Raw genomic sequence first — 19,694 nt, 5'->3', positions numbered from 1 at the left:
CCAACTTTCTTGAATAGAAGAGGCAAGGATTTGGGATTATTCATTTTTTGTCAACGTTTGGATGGTTGATAAAGAAAATTTAGATGACACTCGAATGGCATTTGCATCTTTTCAAATGCCACTTGACGGTGGATTAAACCCAGGTACTAAATTGACACATTTTGAAAGTTTAGGTACTAAATTGTTGTGCTTTAAAGTTCAGTGGACCAAAATGGCAATAGGCCTAGTGGTGAGCAAAAAAACCAAAAAACCAAACCGAAAAATTGGTTAATCGAACCAATCGGTTCAATTTCGGTTCAATGTTTTAAAAAAACCAAAGGTACCGGTTCGGTTTCAGTTAACGAATATAGAAAACTGGCGGTTAACCGAACTGACCGGTATACATATATTTTATATATATTTCTGTATATTATATATATTATATATTTTATATATCATAAATATGCATTATATATAAATTTATATTTATAATATATGATATATTATTTATACTTTGAATATAACATTTTATATATATTTATAATTTTTTATTATATATTTTTATAATATATATTGTAAAAATTAAAATACTGAAAAACCGATGAACCGAACCAGTCAACCAATTAACTGATTGGCTTTGGTTTGATTTCGATTACTGGTTTTCCAAAAACCGGTAGTAACAATTCGATTACAAAAAAGGCCCACGATTCGATTAACCGAACTGTAAACACCCCTAATTAGGCCCAAAGTACATGGTACTAATCAGAAATTCTCCCTTCCATTAATAATCCATTCAGGATTGGTCCACCCTGTCCCAAACCAGACCCGACCCGTTAACAGCTATATGACTGGTCCTCAGGCATACACATCTCATTCACCACCGTCCATATTAGCAGCGATAGATCACATGTTAGGCTCCCGGTTCAAGATAAAGATCAGCGTTCAAATTTCTTCATAGTCCCTCATGTGTAAACGTTAACCTTGTAGGCACCGTCCAACGTGGGTACTGGGTACAGCCAAATTTACTGGTCCCCCGACCTAATTCCCTACTTCCATGAATCACAACGATGATATGATATCAACCATTGTTTTTCACCGGTTCAGGCTATTTTTAGGACGTGCATATGAACAAGAATCGTGTTTTTCACAAGTTATTTGAATTTCACTAATGAAAAGTTGAATTTGGTTTTATTTAAATTGAGCTTTCAGTTGAGCTTAATTTATATTATATATAATATTTTTATTTTTTTTTATATATAATGACATAATTTTTATATGTATAACAGACAATAATTTTTTTTATTTTTTATATAAAATTTAATATATTATTGAACTCGATTTACCTGATGTTTTTCTATCAAATCAAGATATTCGACTCCGCTCGGCTCCACTGAACACTAATCCACCCTTACTACAATGGTTGAACTGAAGGTGTATACATCAATCTATCTCATACTCTAAAAGGAAATCTGCTTGGCGGGACCCATAGGATGGTGAGCAATCGCTATATATGTCATGGAGATGCAGTTGGGTATGGATAGGATCATAGGAGAAGGTCCCACCTGCACCACTGAAAATAAAAAATGTTTGGTTTTATTTGATAAATTATTATGAACGTAAAATGGGAGTCAACAGCGCTCCACCTGCACGTTGAAAATGAGGAACCAAACTACTTGTTTCTTATATTCCCTTTAAAAAATTCAGGGATTCACTCATTCATTTTTATCACAAATCACAAAATTCAGGGATTCACCACCAACTACACTTTAAATGCGTTCTCACCAAATATATGTATAAAAGAAAGAAAATATTCAACTCAAGCTCAACAGACCCATATCCCAAACTTTAAGGACAAACGCATAAAAAAGATGTACAAAGGTTTCAATCATTTCTAGACAAATACCAACAGTATACCAAGTGGGTTTGGCCTACAACCTTGATCATGTTTCATTACCACCTGATTAGCCAAAACTGATGCAGGGCATTAAGTACATTAAACGAGAAGGCATTGAAAAGGACTTGGATGGAAGTAATAAGAAATGATTTAAGTACTTATGATATGGGCTAAGGTTCAAAGTATCATTATGTATCAGCTTGTATTGGCTGATACGTATCATTCCGGGACCCTTTCGGCACACCCCTACAGTGGGTGTATCGGGGGTCTGACTGGTTCAGGGGATGGAGGGGTCCTAAACCGGTTCCCCTGAACCAGTTTTGAAAAAAAAAGTAAAAAAAAAAAAAAAAAACAAGTATTGAAATGCCCAATACTCCCCTACCGGCGTATCGGGTGTATTGACATTTTGAACCTTGATATGGGCTATTGAATAAAATGGAATGGCAAAACATGATTCATGTAGCCGACCTCATATAAGTGGTGATGACTTCATTAAAATGGCTAGCATTGTTGGGGGTGTAAGCTGAGCCACGTTAGATCAGGTTAAGGTGAATCCTAACCCAATCTGAGCTTTTGAATCCCCAATCCTAATCCTAACCCAGCCTCATGACTTCAGGATGGATTGGGATGAGATTAGGCACAGGTTGGCTTGGTTTTTTCCACTTGTTTTTGCTAGAATGCTCTTATTAGACTTAACTGACAGCATTATTATAACATTATACGTACTAGGTGCTTTAGTTGTATTATACTTTACATTCCTCCATGGTTGTTCAGGGTGGGTTGCTCAAAGGGCTCACCCCTAACCAAACCCTAAGTTAGTTTATATTTTTCAACCCTAACCCTAACCCTAACCCGAACTTCCTCAAATTGTACCCGTTCTAGTTGTTAATATACCCTATGTCTCAATCAGGGGAGGCATCACATGCCTGATGGTTCTACTGTATACAAGTCAAATGGTGGAAAGGTGTAGGGCCTACAGAAGAAGAAAAGGTCAGGTATATTGATCCATTTATCTGCACTATAGTCAGTGGCTGATATTATGGTTTGGTTGTAGGAAAAGAACGTTTGGGTTAGTTTAACCAGGCATTGCACCTTTTTGACGTGCAGCTACCAAACTAATAAAATATACGATGCGTGCATTCCAAGCATGAAGCATGTGCACCAACACTGTCCCAACAAGCCATTGCAGTTGCACAAGGGAGATGTTATCAATGTGAGGCTGCAGTGGTATGTTGGGACAGCATTGGGAGCATTCTGTTGGTAGCAGAAGTTGCAAAATGGTTCACGAAACATCACCTAATTTGGTGTGTAATATGCTAATTCTGGTTGGGTAGCAGATGGAGAGTTCAAGTATAATGTGAACCAGGGCTGGCAGTTCTTGGTCCAAACCACCAACCAACGATTTTTCTTAATGGGTTTTCTTTTGGGTCGTGTCTTTTTCTTTCCAGTTTGGTATGATAGATCACCTGTTACACATATTTTAGGTTTTCAGTATCTTCCTTTCACATGGAGAAATGGAGAGAAAGTAAAGAACGAAACATTCAAAATACAGGAGATTCAGAACAAGCCCAATGAAGCTAGATGATAATAGAGTTGTATTAGCTGTATATGAATTTTGTACATCTGGATTTAGTGGTAACTGTCCCTCTGATGAAAAAGGAGGTGATGTTTCTTCAATGGTTTAGTATAACTTAACTATCTAAGAAAGATAAAAGGAACAAATCTATATCTGGTCCTCTGGGAGAAGTTACACCCAGCCCTGCAAGGCCTATGTTCAGTTTTCCCATATTTTATAATTTCATGGAATCTGATCTGATAAACAAATATTGAAGTGGACTAGTTGGCATAACGTCGACGCAGGAAAAGGAACATAGCAGTTAAAGCTGCCATAGCATATGGAAACACTGTCCAGATACCCTGCATGTTAATAGAAGTTAGATTTTTTTAACTTACACATAAGTAGAATTTATGCAAGAAAAGGGATATTTTGTGTACCACTGCAGTTGCAACACCAGCAAGGGCTACCATGGGCCGCTCTCTCAACAAGAATCCAATACTCAACTGAGCTCAAAATGCACAGAACAATAGTATTAGGAACCACATATACCAAGTGCTCGGTTTGACTCTTAAACCCAAAAAAAAATTATAATACTTCTAGCAACTTTATCAGGAAGAAATGATGATACTGTAAATGTATTCAATACACTGGAATGATTTTTGTAAATGTACTCGCTGATTTGCATTGTAAATGTATTCAATATAATACTTCTAGTGTACCCTGATTTGCACTCCTATTATTATTAAATTTACATTGAATATTTTCTATTTTAGCCACACTCATTTGAAAGCTTCTTTTTCTAAGATAAATGTCAATAAACCTAGTTTTACATTTAATCCTTTGTTATCAATCAATACTATATCGTCAACAAAAAAATAAGCACCATGGGACCTCCTGCTCAATATGTTTATTCAATCCATCCACAACTAGTGCAAATAAACAAGGACTACATGCTGGGACTTACTGTAACCATAAAATCTGGTGTCTCTCCTATAGGCAACATTGGTTGTTGCACCCTCATAAATATCCTTAATCAGGTCCACATATTTGTTTAGTACTCATTTCTTTTCCAGGACCCAGCATATTATCTCTCTAGGGACTCTATCATATGCTTTCTCTATATTATATGAAGATCTCTCTTCTCTCTAAACTTTTCTATCTATCATATCAATAGAAGGAAGGCTTCCTTGGTTGATCTAAAAGGGCAGCACAGTGCACGAGGCTCCCACTAATCGGGGTCTGGGGAGGGACAGATGTACACAGCCTTACCCTCTGAACATACAAAGAGGCTGTTTCCAAGATTTGAGCCATGGTCACCTAGGTCGTAATGGAGCAACCCAACCATGTGAAGATCTCTCTTCTCTCAAAACTGCAAGTACAATCTTAGAGTGGTGCCACTCATATTTATAGGCAAAAGGAAACAACCACCAGTTCACAACATTCGAATGAGGAATGTATGCCTAATCATGCAAGAGATGAAAAAACACACTTAGACTTTTTCATGTACAATATGAGGGTGTTTTGGTAATTGAAGAACCACTAGATAGTGATGTAAAACAGATGGTGCCAAGTTAACAACTTTATCCCATCGTGCAAGTAAACAAAGAATCCCTCTATTGGGACCCACACCTTTGGAGCTTCCAGAATCTGGAGAGCACAATCTATTGACATTAAGGGCATAACCCACTCTGTGCCATTTCACAAATGCATAACCTATTTTCCTTGTGTTTCAACACCCCCCCCCCCCTCCAATCCTTAGCATGAGATTCACTTCAATGCCACTATCATAAGAAAGAGATTCTTTGGTAGCTGATGCACTAGCTCTGCGAGGGGTGTATAGAAATCAACTGTATTGGGTTCTAGTATATCATAGACCTTGATTCTAACATGATGTCAATCACCTGGGGAACAGCAAAAAGAGGACAGTCACCAGTTTGGGATAATGGGGTTCTTGGAACTCAGTATTCTTGTAAATAGACATGATTCTTTCTTTAAATCAATTAGACTGCCTGTTACCAATAAAAGAAGCATCATGTTATTCTTCATATTTGAACAGCAGAAAAGAAATAATAGAAATGATCGTAAGGAGTATTCCTTGGCCATATGCCCTTATGTATGCTCTTATGAAAGCCACATCATAATCATCTAAGCATTGTCCCTACTATATGGGGTTGATGTTGAAAGTGAAATCTCATATATTCAATTTTGTTTAATTAATTTTAAAAGTTAGAACTATCTTGCCACGACAGCTTTTCTTGCCAACTCGCCACCAGCTTACCTTATCCCTTATCCCATCTATCCTTATCTTATCTTATGTTCTTAGTAAGAGTTTTGTTTACCACTAGAAGTAGGAGTTTGTTTACCATTAAGAGTAGGAGTTTGAGTTGGATTTAGAGAGGAATTATCCTAGCCTAGCCGAATACAATAAGGAACTCCCTCTTGTAATCTCCTATTTAAGGAGCTGTGAATTGGAATAAAGCATTCAGTTTCCAGTTAAGAGAAGAGTGAGGAGAGTTCGGGTGGTCTCTTGGACAAATCACCCATTCGGTTTTCCACAATAGGGTCTGCATGCAAGGGAAGGCGCAAGGGGAAGCAAGAGGTTCTCCCCGTGGACCGACCCGTGACGAGATCCTACGCGCGGGCCCATAACATTCTGGTATCAGAGCCTACCATCATGGGGGAACAGGAGCCGCTGTCTTCCAGGGTCTACGAACTGGAGCATAGGCTCGTAGAAACCAGCACGGAGGTTCGTGAAGTCAAGGAAGATGTCCGGGAGCTGCGACGCCTGCTAGAAGCATTTCTCTCCAACAATGAAGTTCTAAGGGAACCGCCACCACCAACAGTCGCCGTCTGGACTGGGCAGAGACGTCCAGCGAACAGCAGATTGTTGCCCCGACAGCCGCAGTTATTTCCAAGTATAGCCGGCTGGAATTCCCGTCTTACAACGGCACCGAGGACCCGTTAGGATGGTTGTATCGCTGTGAACAGTTCTTCCGTAATCAGTGCACTGATGACAAAGATAAGGTCAGTCTGGCCGCCTTCCACCTATCAGAAGAGGCACAGCTCTGGTTCTACCGACTGGAGCAAGAAGAACCCGGGCTCAGTTGGGGGCAGTTTAAATCATATTGTCTCCTCAGGTTTGGACCCCCGTTGACAAGCAACCCGCTGGGTAAGTTAATCAACCTCAAGCAAACTAGAACCGTGGCAGAGTACCAACGCCAGTTCCAAACCCTTCTCACCAGAGCAACCTCGGTTCGCGCAGATCAGCAAGTAGATATGTTTACAGCAGGGTTAGTAGAACCCCTAAGAGTGGACGTAGAGATGCAACACCCTCCTAACCTGGTCACAGCAATGAACCTCGCGCGCGCCTTCGAACGGAAAATGCAGCTCTCCCACGGAAACCTCAGTATAGGACGGCCGACAACGACCTGGACACCTTCGAAGACAGTAGGAGTGTATCCTTCGTTGACCGCCAGCAGGGAACAAAGGCCTCCTGCCGGTAACCCCTCCAGATCGGCATCAAGTGTAGGAAGTAGCAGGACAGCACCCCCCATTAGACGGCTGTCCCAAGCCGAGATGGCAGAACGGCGCGCAAGAGGGCAGTGCTTCAACTGCGATGATCTGTACTCCTCTGGGCACAGGTGCAAGAAGCTGTTCTGTCTTCTGGTAGATGAACCCGAAGAGGACGAGGATGAACCTACAGCATCAGAACCAGAGATCTCCCTCCACGCCATCACGGGGATCAAAACTTCCCAAACCATGCAACTAAGGGCGCTGGTAGCAGGGCAACCAGTTCGTATTCTCGTGGACTCCGGAAGCACCCACAACTTCGTCAGTGAACAGGCTGCCCGTCAGTTAGAGTTACCGATGGAAATCAGGCGGCAGTTACAGGTAGCCGTGGCCAACGGGGAAAGAGTTCACAGCCCCGGTATCTGCAAAGACACCGAAATTCAGGTTGGATCAGAATCCTTCCGTGCTGATTTATTCGTACTCTCCTTGGATGAATTTGACATCATCCTGGGAGTCAAATGGCTGATCACTCTAGGGCCCATCCTATGGGATTTCAGCGCCCTGACAATGACTTTCCACCTGGATGGGAAACAGGTTACATGGCAGGGAACCAGAATAAGAACAAAAACGCAGCTGCATACACTTCAAGGTGAGAACTCACGCGCAACAGATATGGAGAGGCTCCTCACGGATTTCTCTGCAGTATTCAAAGAACCCAAAGGGCTCCCACCTTCCAGAGCCTGCGATCATCGGATCCCTCTGATGGCCGGATCGGATCCCGTCGTCGTCCGACCCTACCGTTACCCACATCGACAGAAGGATGAGATAGAAAGGCAGTGCGCGAACATGTTACAGTAGGGGATCATCCGTCCCAGCTGCTCCCCCTTCTCCTCTCCGGTTCTGTTGGTACCCAAGCAAGATGGGACCTGGAGATTTTGTGTAGACTACAGAGAACTTAACAGCCAAATGGTCAAGGATAAATTTCCTATCCCCATCGTAGATGAGCTATTGGACGAGCTCCATGGCGCACAATACTTCTCAAAATTAGACCTCCAGTCGGGTTACTTCCAGGTCCGAATGACTCCCGAAGATGTAGAGAAAACGGCCTTCAGAACACATCATGGCCATTTCGAATTCCTAGTTATGCCATTCGGTCTCAGCAACACTCCTTCCACGTTCCAGGCCTTGATGAACAAGGTATTTCACTCCCACCTCCACAAATTCGTCTTGGTGTTCTTTGACGACATCCTAGTCTATAGCAAATCGTGGGTAGAACACGTGCAACATCTACGGATCGTTCTTGAACTCCTGCAACAACACCAACTCTTCCTTAAGCGATCCAAATGCTCCTTTGGGGAACGCCGAGTCCTTTACTTAGTGCATGTGATCAACAGGCAAGGGGTCACTGTGGATGACTCCAAGATTCAGGCGATCAAGGATTGGCCCAGACCGCAATCTGCCAAGGCTCTCCGCGGGTTCCTAGGGCTGACAGGCTACTACCGCAAATTCGTACAAAATTATGGACTTTTGGTGATGCAGCCTTTGTAAGTTTAAGAGAAGCCCTCTCCTCCACACCGGTTCTACAGTTGCCAAACTTTGATCTCGAGTTCACAGTGGAATGCGATGCATCCGGCACCGGCATCGACGCCATACTACAGCAACAAGGGCATCCGATCGCCTTCTTCAGCCGCAAACTAGCCGACCGCCACCTTAAGTTACCCGCCTACGAACGTGAACTGATTGGACTGGCAAAAGCAGTGCAGCACTGGAGACCGTACTTGTGGGGAAGATCCTTCGTCGTCGTCGTCAAGACGAACCACTACAACCTCAAATATTTGTTGGAACAACGGCTTACCACCTCGCCGCAACAGCATTGGGTCAGCGAACTTCTTGGGTTCGATTTCCGAGTGGACTACAAGGCGGGAACCTTGAACCGTGCCGCAGATGCCTTGTCTCGCCGAGAAGAAGACAATATGCTGCTCCATGCGATCTCACAGCCCCGAGCCACCCTGTTGGAAGACATTCGGAACATACTGCCACAATCACCGGAGTGGAACGATCTGGTCAAGAAAATACAAGCCGGAACAACCAACCCAAACTGGTCCGTACACGACGGATTGGCACTATACAAATGACAGATTTATCTCCCAACCGACTGTCCCTTAATCCCCTCCATCATCTCCAGCATACACAACTCCGCGCATGAAGGTGTCCAAAAAACATTGCACCGCATCCACGCTGACTTCCACTGGCAAGGTATGAAGGCTTCGGTGCGGGACTTCATTCAGAACTGCTCTATGTGCCAACAGAAAAAGTGGGAAAACTTGCACCCAGCAAGCCTTCTCCAACCACTTGCACTCCCAACTCAGATCTGGGCAGATATTTCCATGGACTTCATTGAGGGCCTACCCAAAGTTGGAGGGAAGTCGGTCTTATTTGTGGTGGTGGACCGTTTTTCCAAATATGCGCATTTCCTCCCCTTATTCCACCCTTACAGCGCGGTTTCAGTCGTCCACGCCTTCTTCACCCACATCTTCCAATTGCATGGGCTACCCGAATCCATCGTAAGTGACAGAGACCCGATCTTTACTAGCACCTTCTGGAAGGAGCTATTTCGTCTGCAGGGAACAGCCCTGGCCTTCTCCTCCGCCTACCATCCGCAGACTGACGGCCAAACGGAGGTGGTAAACCAAACAATAGAGATGTACCTCCGCTGTTTTGTGGGAGACCAGCCCCGGCGTTGGGTGGAGTACCTTCCATGGGCCGAATACTGTTACAACACATCCTACCACTCCTCCCTTGGCATGACTCCTTTCCGGGTTGTTTATGGTCGGGACCCTCCCCGTCTATTATCTTACGGACCCGGTTCAACATGGTTGGAAGAAGTGGATCGCAACCTACAAGATCACGATGCCCTCCTGGCCGAAGTCTCCTTGCGCTTACAGCAGGCTCAGGCACGCATGAAGAACGCCTACGATCAGCGCCACCGAGAAGTCACCTTCGAGCCGGGACAATTCGTTTGGCTGAAGCTCCAACCTTATCGGCAGCTCTCCCTCAGATGCAGAGCCTCCCCTAAGCTGGCTCCCAAATTCTATGGGCCCTTCAGGGTTTTGCGACAGATCGGGAAGGTTGCATATCAGCTCGAGCTACCAGAACACAGCAAACTCCATGATACCTTCCACGTGTCCCTACTTAAGCCTTTTACAGGGACTCCTCTTGATCAAGTACCTTCCCTACCCCCCTTGAAGGACGGCAGACCCATTCTCCAACCTCAGGCTCTTGTCCAGTCCCGCATCAATCGGGGTACCTTAGAGGTCCTTGTGGAGTGGGACGGACTACCATCAGCGGAGGCCACCTGGATCCCCTGGTCTGATCTTCACAATGCCTATCCAGATCTCGAGCTTGAGGACAAGCTCGTTGCCCAGGAGGGGTGTGATGTTATGGATGCATTCGTGGGCAAGACTTACCGCCGTCGCCGACAGCAGCAATGAGGAGGGGCCCACACGACAGCTCATCAGGGGGCCCACACTTATCTTGCCACGACAGCTTTTCTTGCCAACTCACCACCAGCTTACCTTATCCCTTATCCCATCTATCCTTATCTTATCTTATGTTCTTAGTAAGAGTTTTGTTTACCACTAGAAGTAGGAGTTTGTTTACCATTAAGAGTAGGAGTTTGAGTTGGATTTAGAGAGGAATTATCCTAGCCTAGCCGAGTACAATAAGGAACCCCCTCTTGTAATCTCCTATTTAAGGAGTTGTGAATTGGAATAAAGCATTCAGTTTCTAGTTAAGAGAAGAGTGAGGAGAGTTCGGGTGGTCTCTTGGACAAATCACCCATTCGGTTTTCCACAATAGGGTCTGCACGCAAGGGAAGGCGCAAGGGGAAGCAAGAGGTTCTCCCCGTGGACTGACCCGTGGCGAGATCCTACGCGCGGGCCCATAACAGTCTTTTATTATCCTTTATTTCTTAATCTGGGCACTGGGAAGTGGAATTGTGAGGGGGTTCCTTCTCCTTTTCATCCTTTACTTGATATTATTTTCAACAATCAAGAAAAAGTGTGTCCATATAAATCTTGGTTATGCTATAATTGTCCCAAACATATCTGATGTTGATATATCCAGCGATCTTTATTAAACAAAACCAACATTAACTCCCAGGCTTCCCTTCCCTTCCCTTTCTTTGCTTTTCCTCTCCTTTCCTTTCCTTTTTTTCTTTTTTCTTTTTTTTTCAGTCTTTCTATATAAGATGTGCATGAGGCACATGAGGCATATGCCTCTAGCACACCTCATGAAAAAAGCACATGAGGCGTACGCCTCTTGCACCTGAGGCTTATGCCTCAGAGGTGTCAACACCTCTGGCATACGCCTCAGGGCATTTTGGGAGCGCCTCCAGGCATACACTTCCCACGCCTTTTAAAACACTACTCCTCTCCCCCTGCTTGCAAGTGGAGGATTCAGCTTGTAATTGGTATATGCTGCATAGTATCTCTGCTCTGAATAGGTAGATTTTGCTTGTTCCCATATTTCGCAAGCTATTTCAGCCCACATAAACGCTTTCCTTACTTGTGGCAGCATGGAAACCAAGAGCCATGACATCACCATACTATTTTCTTGGTCTCACATGTCATGTTCAGCACTTCCAGTCTTTGGTTCCTTCACTTTACCATTAATATACCCCATTTTCCCCCTAGCAGTAATGTAAAGTTTAATTCCCCTAGACCATTCAAGGCAGTTTAGTCCATCAAAGGGAATATCAGCGACGGAGAAACTCATATCCATCCCCCCACTCATTCCATTTTAACCTACTAAAATCCCAGAAGTTGCAGAATTCTTAGAGGACATGATTCAAACACTTTTCGAACACTTTTCAGTTTCAACACACACCTTAAGATCTCTCCTAACACCCAAAAATGTCTTAAAAACACACTAGAGATGCAGTCCACATGAACACACTCCGGTCTAAACACAATCTGAACACAGTTGAGTCAAAGTTGAGTCAAAGTTGATCATCCCATTCTCAGGTATAGGATTACATGATCCACAGAAAAGAGACCTGAACCTCACAATTCCTTTGACCATTCAGCAGTTTTGTTTCATAGGGTTTTTTCTTGGTATACGACCAAGAGAAAAGGAAAAAAAAAGGTAAAACAAACTTGTACCAGTCGTAGGTCAACTTCTCTGATCTTAGTTGAAGAAGACAGCAAGATAAAGAAGAAAGAACTTGTTCGATCTGCTCTCAGACCCAGTAGAACCACTCTGATACCATATTAGTAGAAGAAAAAGAGGAGAAATAAGGAAGAAGAAGAGAAGAGAGAGAGAAGAGAGAAGAGAAGAGAAAGGTTTGGGGAGTTCTAAATCAGTCTGGTGGCACCAGCTTATATTATTATATATAGGGTGACCATAATTAAAAGGGAAAAGACCCTTATGCCCCTGCTATAGTCAAAGTACATAAACAATGATAAAAAAGCTATTTTAACCAGACCAAACAGACCCTAAATAAGCAGAATAAAAACATAAAATGTAAAGTAAACATTCCAACAATAATGATGATAAAAATGAAGTAGACATAGGTAGATATAAAATGTTGACCCAGTGGGACAAAAAAGCATATAAATCATATTCAGAACAGAATAGCATTATAATACTATCTACATATTTTAAGGATTTAACATCTAGGATGAAGCACTAAAAAATATAATTTCTGATTTTCAAGTTATAAAACTCGATTAACCTGGATGGGAAGAGTAACCAAGCCACCACAACATACACCGGCAAAAAAACAGTCTGGAGATATTCCCTGCTTTGAGATAGACATATGATAACCATGAGGATTGCTGGCATAAACCATCAATAAATGTAACTAGTAGTTTCAGTTGCATAACAGAGTGTAATAGTGCAAAGTACACAGGTAAACCTTCATGTAAAGAATTATCAATGTGCATCCCAGAACATAAAAACTGTACCAATCATCAATTACAAATGATGCTCAAGGTTAGGAAATCTAGTTAACCATGAACAAGCTCAATGGAGCTTACAAACACACCCTTTTTTATTTGTAAAGCAATATTGATGGTCATCATAAATGTCATATTATGATGATGCAAAGCAATATTGATGGTCATCATAAATGTCATAAATGTCATATTATGATGGAGCTTACAAGCATACCCTTTTTTATTTGTAAGCTCAATGGAGCTTGCAACATACCCTTTTTTATTTGTAAAGCAATATTGATGGTCATCATAAATGTCATATTATGTTGTTTTACTTATACAGTGAGGTTTCACACCAGTACAAATGCAACAAGAGATAATCATAAAAAAAATAAAAAAAAAAACATGATTAAATGGATGAGGTTTGTATGCCTCAATTCAACTCGACCTTAATCCCAACTATTTGAAATCTGTTAACATGAATTGAGAGTGTCATGTTCTGTTTCACATTGTAATCATATCTTACCACTTCAGTTCAGCCCACATTTTCTTGGTCTTCCACTTGCTCCTAGGGGTGTTAACGGGTCAGGTTGGGTCGGCTTAAGACATTTTGTTCAACTGACTCGACCTGGTCGGGTTACTAAAGCAGCAAACCAAAACCGACCGACCAAGAAGCAAAACCGACCCAAACATGAAGGGTTGGTTTATCGGTTTAATTGGTCGGTTTATCAATGCAACTTGGTCCAATGCATTCCAGAACTATTTGGTTTTTGGCCCATTACACACCATGATTAAGGCTGCATTTGCCATTTGGCATTCATAGATGCTCAAAAGACCAATGGGCTTGTGATGGGCTTGTGATGCAATCTGAAATCTGAATGATTCAGCGATCCAATCTGATATTCAGAACGTTGGATGGATAATGGATTTAACTAACCCTGAACCTGGAGAGGCTGCCCTAGCTAGCTTCTACTTTGTCCTCCTCTTTAGTGCACAACCCCTAGTTGTCCCATTCAGACTTCATAATTGAGGGCATGAAGGCTCCCACCAATGTGGGGTCTGAGGAGGGACAGATGTACACAGCCTTACCCCTGCACATACAGAGAAGCTGTTTCCAAAACAGAAAATATAATATCTTCAACTAAATGGTGCGGTTCCTAAAAAAATCCACAACTCCTCTCCTCCCAGACTGAAAGGAATTCTAGGATAATTTGCAAAGAAGAAGACCTTTTCTTTTTATATCCCCAAACTGGTGCATTCTCCGTAAAGGCCAAATAAGTATCACTCTTCTCTCCATTTGTTGCAGGCATTTGGGAGTGGTTTCTCTCTGTTTGGGAGCAGGTGAATTTGCCAATGAAGATAAACATGTTGTTTGATCTGACCACGTTCTCATGGCCTAAGAGAAGAGGAAGAATTATATGAAGATGTACAAGGGCAAGCCTTTTTTTATGAGAAAGATAACTTATATTCAGAAAAAGGAGGTGTACATAAGAGATGTACAAAGGGCAACAATATTATGGACCATTTGGAAAGAAAGGAATGCAAGAGTTTTTATTGAGAAGGAAAGAAGCAGGGAGGCAGTGAAGGAATGTGTTATGACTAGCGCAATACAATGGTTTAAAACAATGGACATTTTCTCACAATTTCCTTTAATGATATTTGGAGGAATTGGAGTGAGGTGGTAAAATGTTCCTCTAAAACTATTGATCCTGTTTGCTTGGACCCTTCTCTAGATACCTGTATTTGGAAGCCTTTGCCCTCGGGATCCTTTTATTGTGCTTCTTTCTTTGCTTCCTTGTGCTCCTCTCCACTGCCTCAACCTTTTCATAACAAGGAAGTTTGGTCCAAACCTGTCCCTCCAAAAGTGGGAGCCCTTTGTTGGGAAGTCTCCCTTGGAAAAATCAACACTTTGGATGTTTTGCAAAAAAGAAAGTTTTTGTATCTCTCCTAACTGGTGTACCCTATGCAAAGCAAATGAAGAAAGTTTCTACCATAGACTAATCACTTGCCCTTTTGTTGTAGGCCTTTGGGAAAATCTTTTTGATCTTTTTGGGTGCAGGTGGACAGAACCGGAGCAGATTTGCAATCTTTTTGACCCTACAACTTTCAGGTGGCCAAAGAGAAGAGGAAGAGTTTTGTGGAGGTGTGCTAGAGCTGCTTTGGTGTGGACTGTGTGGGAGGAACGAAAGCTAGAGTCTTTAATGACAAGGAGAGGAATCAGACGTGTGTTAGAAAGTATTTTATGTAGGGCCATAAGCTGGGTAAAATCCTTGGACCTATTCTCATCCTACTCTTTTGATGATATAAGTAGGAATTGGGAACAACTAGCCAAAAGTTCTGCAGTCGGAAGCAAGTCTTTGGTGGACTCAAAGCCTCCTGATGTAGGCTTCATTAAATTAAATTTTGATGGCAGTAGTTTGGGCAACCTGGGGCCATCTAGAATAGGGGGAATCTTTAGAAATGCCGAGGGCCCGATTGTAGCTCTATTTTCTGGTCCTATAGGGATGGGAGATTCAGTCAATGCAGAACTCCAAGCTGTGATACAAGGAGCAGAAATTGCAAAAGAGTTGGCAGTGGAGCATTTAATGATTGAAGTGACTCCAAATTGGTTATTGGATGGCTAAAAGAACCAGAGATGGCAGCCTGGCCTTACAGGGGGGCTTTGAGAAGATTTAAGTGGCTAACATCAAATATCTCAGTCAAGGTTCAATGGAAAAGAAGATCAGCAAATGGGCTGGCAGATTTCCTAGCCAAACAAGGAGTACATAGGAATCAGCTCTTTTGGGCTCAATTGTAAGCTTTATGATGTAGCTTGGAGGCTGCACCTCGCGCCTCTTTGTGGGGAGTTGTAAGATGAATACTGTGTTTTTATTCTAATTAATAAAATTATCATTATCTATCAAAAAAAAATGTTCCTCTAAAAAGAAACTGGTAAATTTGACTTGGTCACCTCCCACTTTAGAATACATCATATTGAACTTTGATGGGAGTAGCCATGACAATCCAAGTCTATCAGGGGGAGTATGCAGAGATAAAAATGGTAATGTTGCTTCTTTGTTTCTGGGACCAATGGGAGTGGGGGAATCCATCAGGCATCCAAGTCAAGAAGTTGGTGGTGGGATGGTTAGAGAAACCGCAGATTGTCATATGGGCTTTATAGAGATGAAACGAAGATGTTCAAATGGCTAACCAGCACCATGACCTTGAAGATACAATGGATTAGAAGATAGATTAATGGGATGACAAATACATCGGCCAAGCAAGGGATTAATAAGGAGCATTTGTATTTGGCTCGGTTGTAGCTTAGTCTTTGTGTTTGAATTTTTTGGGTGAGGCCGTGAGGGTGCACCTTGCACCTCTATATATATAAGGGATGCTTGTATCCTGGTACTGATTATATATATTGTTGTTTTATCAATAAAATTTGTTAAGTCACTTATCAAAAAAAAAAAATCCTCTCCTCCCAAATCCTCATGAGGCAGCAAAAGCATGCACATCCACATAATCATTTACTATTGTACAAGTTGAAAGCTTGGAATTGGAAGAGTTACTAGATGAAAGACCATAAATCTTTTTTATTAATAAATAAGCATATCTTAAAGATAAATCATAAAAGTTGTATATAAAGGAAGAAGAGATTGAGGAAAAGAGAGAAAAAAAATAAAGAAACAAAGCAAAGAGAAGAGGAGAAAGGAGTCTGCACCAGGAAAAAAAAAAAACTTTTTCCTGGACCTGGTTATACAAAAACCTCTACACAAAAAAGGAGGCCAGTGAAATACAAGAACTAGAAGAAATCCTCCCTCAAAACTATACAGTTTCCAAATAAAGAACCAATACTAAAACCACTGGAACCAATTTAAAGCAATTGTCCACCTACAATGCATCTAGAGCCTGAATCCTGATGCAACAAAAGCACTAGGGAGTTCCTAGAGCTTGATGCACAACAGCACAAGGCACAACAGCACAAGGCACATACTTCAACAAAGTTTTTGTGTAGTATCCTTTTCTGATCCATGCAGTATCCTACGTTATATATATCATGTCCAAGACATAATCATGTATAGATATCAGGGTACCATAGTTGCCGATGCAAATCCATACTGGGGGAATTGAGTGATCTGGATGGTTTTGAACTGTTTTCTTATTAGCACTGCATTGTATTTGAGGAGCCCGATAGCCTGGTAATGCATATCCTATGTATTTTCTGGTTCTATGGAGCACCTTGCTCCCTAATCACTTATTAATTAAGCATTTGTAAAAATGTCAAAGAACCATTGATATCATCATCATCATCAAAGCCTTGTCCCAACAATATGGGGTCAGATAGACAGCTATATGAATCCTATTTCATCATTCTGTTCTGTTTAGTACTATATCTATTGCTAAATTATGGGAGTTTAAATCATTTCTTATTACTTCCATCCGAGTCCTTTTCGATCTGCCCCTAGCTCTTCTAGCCCCTTCAACTTGTAACAGGTGACATGCCTACGAAAATAGGGAGAATTATGTGGAGATGTGCTCGTGCTGCCTTGACTTGGACTCTTTGGGAAGAGAGGAATCTCAGAATTTTTCAAGATAAGGAAAGGAACAGCCAAGATTTGAAAGACTATGTGTTAAACAGGGCAATACATTGGCTGAAGACCTTGGAAATCTTTCATCAATTCTCCTTTAATGACATTTGGAGAAATTGGTCAGTAGTAGCAAGGTGTTCATCTTTAAAGGCCAAATCAATTACAAGCTGGTTTCCTCCACCCAAAGGCTCAATTAAGTTGAACTTTGATGGAAGCAGCATGGGTAATCTAGGATTATCCGGAGTGGGGGGTGCTTTGAGAAATGAGAAGGGAGAGATTTTTTTGCTCTACTCAGGTCCTTTGGGAATTGGGAATTCCATCAGGGCAGAACTTTTAGCTGCTGTACAAGGGATCCAATTTGCAAACCAGCTGGGGGTACAACTAATAATCGAGGGGGATTCCAAAGTGGTGGTGGGTTGGTTGACAAGGAATATGTTGGTCACTGTACAGTGGGTGGGGAGATCAGCAAATACCTTGTCAGATGTGTTAGCTAAGCAAGGGGTAAATAGGGAAGAATTATTTTGGGCTCAGTTGTGATTCTTGTTTTTCTTTCCTAGTTTACTTGTAAGTTTCAAGGAGGGGCTGCAGCTTGCGCCTCTCACTGGGATGATGTATGAACTCACTCTAATTTGCTTCTAAATCAATAAACTTATTATTATTCATCAAAAAAAAAAAAAAACTTGTAACAGGTGACATGCCAAACAACCATTTACATCATTATATTATATATCATTAGATGGCTTGGAAAGTACATATCCATCCAAATTTAGAGTATTATCTATATGCTTATTCAAAGTCTCAAACTATACTTCTGTTTGAGCTTACATTATACACAAAAAATAAAGTAAGCCTTATACCTATCTACATTCAACCGGTTAAAATAAAGGAAGAAATGGTCTGCATCCTATGAGCATATTGTGCATGGATTGAGACCTGGTCCAAAAAGATAGCAAATGCAAGTATTCTTGAAGAAGTTGCCATTCTTTTCAGAGAAAAAAGCAGCTAGAGAAATTTCAAACATAAATGGTACAGAGAATGGGTCAGAAAATATATGAAAGCAGAAACTTGCAAAGTCAGGTAAGATGATCTTGATGGTTAAAAATCAGAATAAGAAGACTGCATAGTTATGTCAGCAATGAATTGCCTTCAACATAAATGAGAATCACTAACCAGTGCCCCTGCCAGAAAAGCTGTTGGATTTCTCACTCCAAGGGAAAATCGTTCCACTGCAATTAATATATCACGCACAAATCCATCAGCATTTAGTTATTTTTTTCTATTAATGAAAAATTACTATTACCTTCTCAGAGGAAAAAAAATAGTAAATAGTATGATGAGTATAAAATAAATGGCAAAAAGGAGATGTCCATAAAAAATGAAAAGAATAGATATGTTTATTGATGCATACACTGGACACGCAAATCAATTAATATAATGATGTTAATGATAATTAAAGGGGTCATCACACATTGAAAGAGAAAAATCATATTGAAGAAAATGTTCAGAAATGGTTCTCTAGATTTCATGAATCCAGTGCTTGCCAATGGAAAGATAACACCCTAAGTATCACACAGAAATATGGAAGAACCAATTATATTAATCTGGGATAACTGGAGTTTAACGTTTTCCTTTTTTTATGTTGCATGTGACAATTATGCTTTATCACAGACTTTCCTGTTCTACTCTGTCATGTCCCTTCACAAGGTGGATGGAGGGGAATAAAACCTTGTAAGAACTTTTTATTGGCTGTTGAAACTCTTACCTCAACCAACCAGATTACGTTAATAAGAACCCTACCCAACAGGTTTATGTTAGATTACTGCCTGATAAAGTTCAGACCTGCACTTCAATTCTGTTAGAAATAGTATTAGAAGCAGGTTAGAGGAGATAGAAGGGAGAAGAAGAAAAGAAGAGAAGAGAGGAGAAGAAGAAACTGATTCGAACTAGAGAGCAAAATCTACTCTCTAGTCGGCCAGGTTATATTTATAGTTTTCTATAATAAAACAAAAAGTCTGTTATGACCCTACTTAAGTATGGGACACGTCATCACTTAACATTACCCCTCATACCAAGCATAAATAAAAGGACTAAACTACCCCTATACAATCGACGCTAACACTCCCCCTCAAGCTGGTGAGTATATATCATATAGTCCCAACTTGTTATATATATAGTCTACTCTTCCCCAACTCAACCCTTTGGTGAACAAGTTTACCCATTGACTTCCTGTGTTAACATATGCAGTA

The 19,694-nt window shown here is 41.4% G+C and overlaps 1 protein-coding gene across 1 annotated transcript in view; it reads right to left on the bottom strand.

Moving 5' to 3' along the window:
• Positions 1-3,445: 3,445 nt before the first annotated feature.
• LOC104585994 (uncharacterized) overlaps positions 3,446-19,694 on the bottom strand; it is a 28,986-nt gene continuing 12,737 nt past the window's right edge. The window contains exons 7-10 of the mRNA XM_010243066.3: positions 18,619-18,674; positions 12,676-12,741; positions 3,869-3,934; positions 3,446-3,790 (exon numbers count right to left, since the gene is read on the bottom strand). Coding sequence (XP_010241368.1) covers positions 3,710-3,790; positions 3,869-3,934; positions 12,676-12,741; positions 18,619-18,674 — 269 coding nt within the window. The 3' untranslated portion in view covers positions 3,446-3,709. The remainder of the gene's footprint in view (positions 3,791-3,868; positions 3,935-12,675; positions 12,742-18,618; positions 18,675-19,694) is intronic.

The sequence above is a fragment of the Nelumbo nucifera genome, chromosome 1 (assembly GCF_055504915.1).
Source record: "Nelumbo nucifera cultivar China Antique chromosome 1, China Antique-T2T, whole genome shotgun sequence".
Taxonomy (NCBI): Eukaryota; Viridiplantae; Streptophyta; class Magnoliopsida; order Proteales; family Nelumbonaceae; genus Nelumbo; species Nelumbo nucifera.
Note: the sequence above shows the minus strand (reverse complement) of the source record. Positions and strands in the feature narration are given on the sequence as shown.